This window comes from Pan troglodytes, chromosome 13, assembly GCF_028858775.2.
Source record: "Pan troglodytes isolate AG18354 chromosome 13, NHGRI_mPanTro3-v2.0_pri, whole genome shotgun sequence".
Classification (NCBI taxonomy): Eukaryota; Metazoa; Chordata; class Mammalia; order Primates; family Hominidae; genus Pan; species Pan troglodytes.
Window position 1 is genome coordinate 102,924,768 of NC_072411.2, and position 9,479 is coordinate 102,934,246.

Below are 9,479 nucleotides of genomic sequence, written 5' to 3' on the forward strand. Positions count from 1 at the left end.
AGTATATCCAAATACTTTATCCGTTTGCCACCCCCGCTTTTTTTTTTCCATATTTCATATTTCAGTATCATTATCTACTTTAGTTTCCAAGTTTTCACATTCCTCCTTGACTCCAGGCCCTGCTGAGTCTGGCCTCATATCTATACAGTGTTTCTCCTCTGTATTGGCTCTGCCACCACAGTAATTGAAACTCTCATTTTCTGCAATGAGAGTAGTCTCACCGAGCACCTAGGAGGCAGTCCAGGCTCTTTAGCATGGTGTCGGAAGCCCTTAATGATCTGCTACAGCCCGGGCCTCCAGCCTCCTCTCCTTCCACAGCATGTGCTCTGCACAGTAGCCATACTGTCTTCTTTTGGATCTGCCCCCATAGTGTGTTCTCTCAAGTCTTTGGCACCTTTGTCCATGTTCTCTCTGTTTAGAATGCCTTTCTCCATCTCATCGTACCTCTGTCCTGCCACACTGCACTTGACATCACCCCTTTTTAAACTCTTTATTTCCCCCTTTTTAACTCTTTTAGGGTTTTCTCTAAGACCTAAGTCCTTCCTCCAAGTACTCCCCAAGCCTCCCAAGTCACAGCTCATTTAGTTTGTCATTCCTCGTGCTGCTGCAAATGTAGCACCTACCTTGTATTTAAACAGTTTTATTATTTTGTTTATTTGAGACAGGGTCTGGCTCTGTCCCCAGGCTAGAGTGCAGTGGTACAATCTCAGCTCACCACAACCTCTGCCTCCTGGGTAGCTCAAGCCCACCTCCCATTCAGCCTCCCAAGTAGCTGGGACTGCAGGCGCACGCCACTGCCTGGCTAATTTTTGGATTTTTTTGTGGAGATGAGGTCTCACTATGTTGCCCAGGCTGGTCTCAAACTCCTGAGCTCAAACAATCCACCCACCGCAGCCTCCCAAAGTGCTAGGATTATAGGCATGAGCCATCGCGCCTGGCCTGATTATTGATTTAAACATCTGCCTTCCTAGAAAACTGTGAACTCCTAGAAGAATGATTTTGTCAGGTTTGTATCCCCACATTTAGCCTGGAGCTTGCTATAGTAACCTCACAGCGTGCATGTTGATGATTTTAGCATTTGTTGTTTTAGGACTAACAATGAACACCGTTTCTAACTTCTGTTTCTCCTCAGCCTTTGCTTCTACATACTGGAATGGGACGGTTATGCACACTGGATGAATCTGTCTCCCTGGCAACCATGATTGATCGAATAAAAAGACACCTAAAACTATCTCATATTCGCTTAGCCCTTGGGGTGGGGAGAACCTTAGGTAAATATAGCTCCTTCATTTATCCAGTATGCCTACTGTTAACATTGGACAAAGATTGAAACTCTTGGTTGTATTAATATGTGATAGAGAATGTGTTAGCAGCTCATAGGAGATAATTGGTTTACGTTATTGATTAGGGTGGGCCAGGTTCTGATGTGGAATACATCTCATTGACTTAATCAATGAGATTTATTTCTCTGTCATGCTATGTGTTCATTTCAAGTTGGTCATTGTAGGAAGTCTGACCATTGTAGACTGGTTGCTGTTGCAGAGGGAGGGAGTTTTGCAGGGTCTTAAACCATCAGTTTAAAATTCCAGGAAACATGTTAATTTCTGCTCAACTCATTTTCCAGAATTAGTCATGTTGCCCAATACAAGCAAGGGAGGCATAAAGTGCAGTCTTACCATGTGTCAGGAAGAGAGCTGGAATCATGATTGCTACAATTACAACATAAACTTTGCACTTATAAGACTGGTAATATTTTCTAGTGAGGTGCTACTGAGTGATCTGATCCATTGTAGTTTCTAAGTCTTGTAGTTTTTTCTTCTGGCCTTTCCTGGTACTTTTGAGAACAAAAAGAGTGAACAGACATTTGTTCAACACCTTCAGTGAGCCTAGCACTGTACTGATTGTCTGTCCTAAGTACGTGAGCTCCTGCTGGCAAAAGCAGTGGAGCACAGCGGTTATAGGTGTGGATTCTGAGCTTAGACAACCTGGCTTCAGATTTGTCTGTCCTGTTTGCTGCATGTCTTTGACAAGTTTATGCCCTCTGTGTCACAGTAGCCTCATCTGTAAAAACTGCATTAATAATAAAACCTAACTCAGAAGGTGGTAGTATAATCCATGTGACATGGCACAGTGATTGGCTCACATTAAGTATAAAGTGCTAGCTGTTGTTAGCTTTGTGGTTGGTACTATTTCTCCCATTTTATAGGTGAACAATTGTGTTCAGAGAGATAAGTAACTTTATTAGTTCGTTCTCACGCTGCTATGAAGAAATACCTGAGACTAGGTAATTTATAAAGAAAAGAGGTTTAATTGACTCACAGTTCTGCATGGCTGGGGAGGCCACAGGAAACTTACAATCATGTTGGAAGGCACCTCTTCTCAGGGCGGCAGGAGAGAGAATGAGTGCAAGCAAGAGAAATGCCAGACGCTTATGAAACCATCAGATCTCGTGAGACTCACGCATTATCACAAGAACAGCATCGGGGAACTGCCCCCATGATCCAATTACCTCCACCTGGTCCCGCCCTTGACCCGTGGGAATTATGGGGATTATATTCAAGGTGAGATTTGGATGGGGACACAGAGCCAAACCATATCAGTAACTTATCTAAAAGTCCAGTTAGATCAAACAACCCACGGGAGTTAGTGTCCAAAGAAAATGGATAGCAGAGGTGGGATTTGACTTCCAAAATAACTCCAAAGCCCCCTCTTTGAGATACCCTGCTGCTGAACTGGAGTGACCACTAAAGAAGTGTTCATTTTAGAAACCCAAGTGCTAAATACTTGGATTTTGGCTCGAAAGTTGCTGTTATTTCACTTTTCAGAGGATGCTTTTTGAGAATAAATAGTATATTTAAAAATAGTGCCAAATCCATTTGTAGCATTCCTCTTTCTTATAGTCCTTTTAGTTCCTTAGCTTCCTCACCTGAGAATAGAGATAGTACTTGCCTACCTCTCACTGTTGTCTGAAGACCCACATGAGATTATTTTACCTAGCACTGTTGCAATACAGCCTAGAGCTGCACCATTAGTACTATTCAGTGGTTTGTGAGTTTGTGCAGCCATGTCCAAAGGAATAACGGTGCCCCCTTCAGCGGCACATATACTAAAAATTGGATGATATAGATTAGCATGGCCCCTATGCAAAGATTACACGCAAATTTGTGCATTGTTCCGTATTTTGCGCAATTCACAAAGGTTGTTGGAAAAAAAAAAAAACACAACAAAGGAATAATAACCGTGCCTTGGGTTAGCTATGCAATATCAAAGAATGACCTGTTTGCTTATATTAAAACATGGTTTTTTAAAATGCAGTAAGAACAATTCATATACTGGTGATGAGACCAGGAGTGAAATCTGTATTATGTTTAGGATTCTTGGTACAAATTATAATAGTAAAATGAAAGGGAATTGTAAAGTACTGGTCTCTTGTTTCCTTTGTTTTGAAGAGTCTCAAGTCAAAGTCGTGGCCCTGTGTGCTGGTTCTGGGAGCAGCGTTCTGCAGGGTGTCGAGGCTGACCTTTACCTCACAGGTAGGACAGACTTTGGATCTCTCTTGGTTTATTTTTTGCAAAATCAAAAATGGCAAATTTTAGAACAGTACCTGGCACATAGATGATACCTAATTAATGTTTTCTGAACCTGAACTAAACAAACTACAACAGAACTGGGGACTTACTACATTCTTTGTGGAGGGATGAAATCATTGAACAGTTTATTACATTATCTCAAAAGTTAATGGTCAGCATTTATTTTACCTACATTCTTCCTAAACTGTCCCAAACCTCTCAGATTTCACATCAGTGGGATACTTTCTACCCTGTCACCTTAGCTAGGAAATGGTTCCTTTTACTCAGCCTAAAGCCAATCATCAATTCCTATCAATTCAAGCTCCCAAATCTTTCTAGAATCTTCCCCCTTATCTCTATCCAGGCACCATCTCCTACTTGAAGTACAGCATCAACCCTCTAATGGTATCTTCCATATACTCTCCTGAAATTAACTTTTCAAAGTGCAAATTTGATGGTCTTGATTAAAAAGACTTCAGTGATTTCCTTCACCTGTCTGGTGGAGCCTGAACATTGCATCCCCTTTCCTGTACCCTTTGCTTATGCTGTTTTCTCTGGCTAGAATGCCTTTTCCTTGTACTCCTAGTGATAAGTGAACACCCCCTCTGAGAAGCCTTCTCTGACACTGTCCTGCTCCTGCCTCTTGTGGGTCCCTATCACTTTGTCCTTGACCTCCAATGTGCACTTCTGTTGGATAGTAATTGTCTGGCTGCTGGCCTTATACTCTCTCATTTAGGATACTACCTAATAGGTCCTGGCTAATTTTTATTGAAAGAATTACTTTATGTAGTTACTACTCAGGAATATGGCCAAACATGGCCCCTTACACCTCCAAAGGATTTGGGGGCATTTTAAGGGGTTGCCACTTTGTTTACCTCCTCCTTCTTAGGGTTAGGAGAGAATGAGTTAAAGAATTACTTTTCCCACTTCGAGGACCAGGCTCTAGGCTCTTAGCCCTCTGGCCATTCCTTCGGCTACTTCCATGCTTCCCTTGCCTCCCACACCCACACTTTGTTATATAGCACACTCTCTTACAAAGGCTGCTGCACTCAAAGCATTGTCACATCCTGAAGTACCGAGGAGCAGCATCTGAGCAAGCCTGATGGAATTGCTCTAAACCAATAAATTGATTTAAAAAAACAAAACATGTATGTGACTATTACTTATTTTATATTTTCTGAAGATAAAAGATTTCTGTAAGCCCTTAAATTTCTACCAGATTAAAGTGAAATTTCAATATGAATATCTTACAGTGTTGTGTCTGGCTATTTTAAAATTCATTTTAGCATTTTACTTAGGAATTTCAGACTTATGCAAAAGTTGCAAGAATAGTACACTGAACTCCTATATGCTCTTCACCTTGGTTACTAATGGTTATATTCTGCCATATTTGTACATTCCCTATGTGCATATTATATATGTGTCCATACACATTTGTGTTTGCATGTATAGATACATAATATATACAAGTTAAAATATGTTCTATATATATATTGATGTATTTCCCCTAGGACCATTTTGTAATCAATTTCTTTACCTCTCAATGACAATTTCTTTACCTCTCAATACTTCAGTGTATAGTCTAAGAACAAAGACATTCTAAGTCCATGGAACAATTATCAAACATGGGAATTTAATATTGTTAAAACACTTACTTGATATACAGTCCATATTCACATTTTCCCAATTGATAAAAGCTTATAGCATTTCTTTTTCTGATCCATATCCAGCCAATGATCTCACATTGCATTTAGTTGTTGTTAGTCTCCTTCAGTCTGGAATAGTTTCTCAGCTTTGTCTGCATAGCACTGACATTTTTAAAGAGTATAGGCTCTTTGTTTTGTGCTTCTCTCTCAATTTGGGGTATCTGTTTCCTTATACTTTTTTAAAAACTAGTTTTTTAAAACAATGATAAAGTATAATGATAACGTGCATAAGATAGATTCAAGCAGTTCCAAAATGTTAAAATGTCCTTCCTATCTGGCTGTGGGGAGAAATAGAAAATGTATTTTCCGGCTAGCATTAGCTGTCTCTGGTCTGTGAGGCATCACTTTTGAGTATAACTTCAGAGATGTGAAGCCCCACCTAAAGGACCTCTGCTGAACTTCTTCACGCTTCCTGTGAGCCTGAGGCCGTGTTCTCATTGTATTAGGTTAAGGGTAATACCCCATAAGACCAGCAGATGGGGAGCCTGCTCCTTGCAAATTAAGTTCTCTCATTTGTCTTTTCATTCTCCATTTGCTTATTCTTTCCCAAGCTGCCATCCTGGGCCAAGCTTTTCTTTCCGTTGGCTTCAGCTATTATTGCAGGGTCTTCACTGATTTCCCCCCTTTCATGCCTTCTCCAGCCAATGAATTTGTCACAGTACAGGCAGCCAGACTTACCTTTCCTAAAACAAGGCTTCCAACTGGGCCATCTTAGTGTCTTTTTCTTGCTTTTTACTTCTACTATTATAGATTAAGATGTTTTAAAAGGTGCTTGAATAAAAACTATTCCTTATAATGAGATGACACTTATTAGGAGAAGATTGTGGGGAACTTAAAAATTCTGGAATTAAGAAAACTCATTTTTTTACTTATAGGTGTTTTCTTATGGGAAAATTAAAAGAGAACTCATTTTTTTCCAAGAACCCTTTATTCTTAAATTTATATGCCCTTCTGTCTCTAAATACAGTTCAAAATTGTACTTTTTAAAGAACAAACCTAATTGTACACAGTGCAGTTTTGCTCTTAAATTAGAAGTCATCAAATTCACAAACTGCATTTTAAAAAATTCAGAATATTAGGCTGGACATGGTGGCTCACGCCTGTAATCCCAGCACTTTGGGAGGCTGAGGCGGGCAGATCACTTGAGCCCAGCAGTTCGAGACCAGCCTGGCCAATGTGGTGAAACCCCATCTCTACTAAAAATACAAAAATTAGCCAGGCATGGTGGTGGGTGCCTGTCATTCCAGCTACTCGAGAGGCTGAGGCAGGAGAATCACTTGAACCCAGGAGGCAGAGGTTGCAGTGAGCCGAGATCGTGCTACTGTACTCCAGCCTGGGTGACAGAGCAAAACTCCATCTAAAAAAATAATTAACAATATAAATAAATTAAACATTCAGAATATGAATTTTCCCCAAATCTTTTCACAACAGATGAGATTCCCTCCAGAGTTTCTAGGGATTTTGCTTAAGTCAAAGAAAAATACTTTGTTTTTAACCTGGAAGTAACCTTAATTCATTTCATCCTTATATATTAGACTAAGTTGACGACAGAAATACTGGTGCTTACAAAGCATAAGTCTGCTGGGCAGTATACATATAATTTCCTCCAGAGGTATTTATTACTTACATAAGAGACAAATTTTCTGAAGGCCTCATTTTACTTGGCAGTGATCATTCATTTTACCGTGGAAACACTTTGAATGGGTGTTTACAGATCTGGTTCTGGCCAGATATGTTGGATTGGATAATTGCCTTGGGGTCTGCTAAGGAAAAAGAAGTTGGAATTCTCAGTGGGATGGATTTTATTTTTATATTTTCAAGATTGTCTTACTCTGTCACCCAGGCTGAAGTGCAGTGGTGCAGTCTCGGCTCACTGCAACCTCCAGGCCCTGGACTGAAGCGATTCACCTGTCTCAGCCTCCTGAGTAGCTGGGATTACAGGCACGCGCCACCACGCCCAGCTAATTTTTGTGTTTTTAGTAGAGACGAAGTTTCACCATGTTGGCCAGGCTAGTCTAGCACTCCTTAGCTCAGGTGATCTGCCTGCCTCGGCCTCCCAAAGTGCTGGGATTACAGGCGTGAGCCACCGCGCCCAGACTTTTCTCTCTTTTTAAGTTGGAGGACATAAAAGAAAACTGTACACTACTTTCTAGATTTATATGTAAAACAGTTCTGCTCTATTACATTCACTTCATATAGACTACAAACTTGGTATTTCTGCTTTTGTGTTTCCTCATTCCACAGATTCCATATCTAGCATTTAAGAATTTGCTCTTCCCTTTTTGGTAGGTGAGATGTCCCATCATGATATTTTGGATGCTGCTTCCCAAGGAATAAATGTCATCCTCTGTGAACACAGCAACACTGAACGAGGCTTTCTTTCTGACCTTCGAGATATGCTGGATTCTCACTTGGAGAATAAGATAAATATTATCCTATCAGAGACTGACAGGGACCCTCTTCAGGTGGTATAATTGCAGAAACATCAGGATAACACATTCTACAAATCAGCTGGATGCCAACTTAAATTTGTAACATGAGTCAGTGGGACTGGTGTGCTTCCAGAGAGTGTCTTCGAGGGTATCATCATTTCTGGTTTGTTAATCTTATTCACCAAATGTTCTGTCGCTCGTAAGGTAAAACTGTAATATAACTACCATATTAAATAACAAATGTTCATTATAAACTCTAGGAAAGATTGAATAAAATCTGTTTACTTAACATTCTTTGGAAGGAGCTCAAGTGATTCTGTCCTTAGTTTAATTGTAGATGGGATGGATCCATTTGGGTATCTCTGCCCTTGGTTAGTTAACATTATGCTTGAAAAACTTGGGCTTGAACACTTCTAGGTAGTAGCCTTTCTGCAGTGATAAGAAGGTCTGTTTGTCCTTGTTCCTAGTTCTGCCTACATTCCAGTCTCTCACCTAAATTTCAGAATCAGAATGAGATTTATCAGGATGTTGTTTTGAAAATATATATACACAATCATTATTCATATTACTGTTACTTTATTGCTTTTTAGATGACTTACCTGTAATTTTTTTTTCTTCCACAGTCCTTTGTTCCCGATTTCTGCTCTGTCACTTCCCTCTCCTGGCAATGAACTTGGCTGCCGCAGGCAGGGGGCAGGGCCAGGGAATGAAATTCCAGAGCAGAAAGAACAAAATCAGATATCTCAAAATATCATCCTGTCCCATTTAATCTGGGCCTTTTATCCATGTGGATGCCCCTTTCTAAACAGCACCTGCACTGGGCTGCGAGGCCCCTGCCTGCCTGCTGCTGGTTGGGCAGGGTAGATACACCTTTCTCGACCTGAGGACTGCGTTCTCAGGTAATCTGGCTAAAGCAATATTCCCTCCATTTTAGGCATTCTTAGATTGCTTTTATGATTTGTGCTATTTTACCATACCACATGTAATTTTTACTTCATGCTTTTGTGTAAAGCAACTTTTTCTCTTTTTATTTTTTATTGTGGTAAAATTCACATAACATAAAATTCACCATTTTATTTTCCTGCCCCCCCCTTCCAAAATTCACCACTTTAAAGTATACAATTCCATAGCTTTTAGTACATTTACAGTGTTGTGGTACTGTTACCACTACAGTTCCAAAGCATTTTTCATCACCACAGAGGGAAGCCCCCATTAAGTAATAATTCCCTCCTCCCATCCCCTGGATCCTATTTGTATGGATTTGTCTATTTTGGATATTTTCTATAAGTGGAATCATAAACATGTGGTCCTTTGTGTCCGGCATCTTTCACTTATGTTTTCTCCATTACTGCCGCCTTTTGTGTTTGATTTTTTTTCTAGTATTTTGACTCCCTTATTTCCTTTTAAGTATCTATTTTATCTTCTTACCTATCTTTAAAGGAAATTTTATGTGACATCCATTATAACTTAAATATTTACTTAATCTATATTAAATACAGGATTATTAAAATACAAAGGAACACTGCTCAAAAGAAATGTCATTTTTTTTAAATGTCTTTTTTTTTTTTTTTTTGGAGACGGAGTCTCACTCTGTTGCCCAGGCTGGAGAGCAGTGGCATGATTACAGCTCCCTGCAACCTCTGCCTCCCGGGTTCAAGCGATTCTCCTGCCTCAACATTCCAAGTAGCTGGGATTACAGGCACACGTCACCATTCCCAGCTAATTTTTGTATTTTTAGTAGAGACGAGGTTTCACCATGTTGGTCAGGCTGG

At 40.1% G+C, this 9,479-nt stretch overlaps 1 protein-coding gene and 1 non-coding gene across 9 annotated transcripts in view; both read left to right on the forward strand.

Annotated features, from left to right (window-relative positions):
* The window catches only part of NIF3L1 (NGG1 interacting factor 3 like 1), a 16,178-nt gene extending 8,182 nt beyond the window's left edge, over positions 1 to 7,996 (forward strand). For all 8 annotated transcript variants that reach the window (XM_001171107.6, XM_063791505.1, XM_063791507.1 and 5 more), the window contains 3 exons: positions 1,133 to 1,271; positions 3,450 to 3,533; positions 7,565 to 7,996. In XM_001171107.6, the coding sequence (XP_001171107.1) occupies positions 1,133 to 1,271; positions 3,450 to 3,533; positions 7,565 to 7,749 (408 nt within the window). In that variant the 3' untranslated portion in view covers positions 7,750 to 7,996. The remainder of the gene's footprint in view (positions 1 to 1,132; positions 1,272 to 3,449; positions 3,534 to 7,564) is intronic.
* On the forward strand, positions 3,083 to 3,184 carry LOC112208461 (U6 spliceosomal RNA). The gene has a single exon (XR_002942943.1). It is a non-coding gene; the product is annotated as a U6 spliceosomal RNA (small nuclear RNA).
* Positions 7,997 to 9,479: the final 1,483 nt, after the last annotated feature.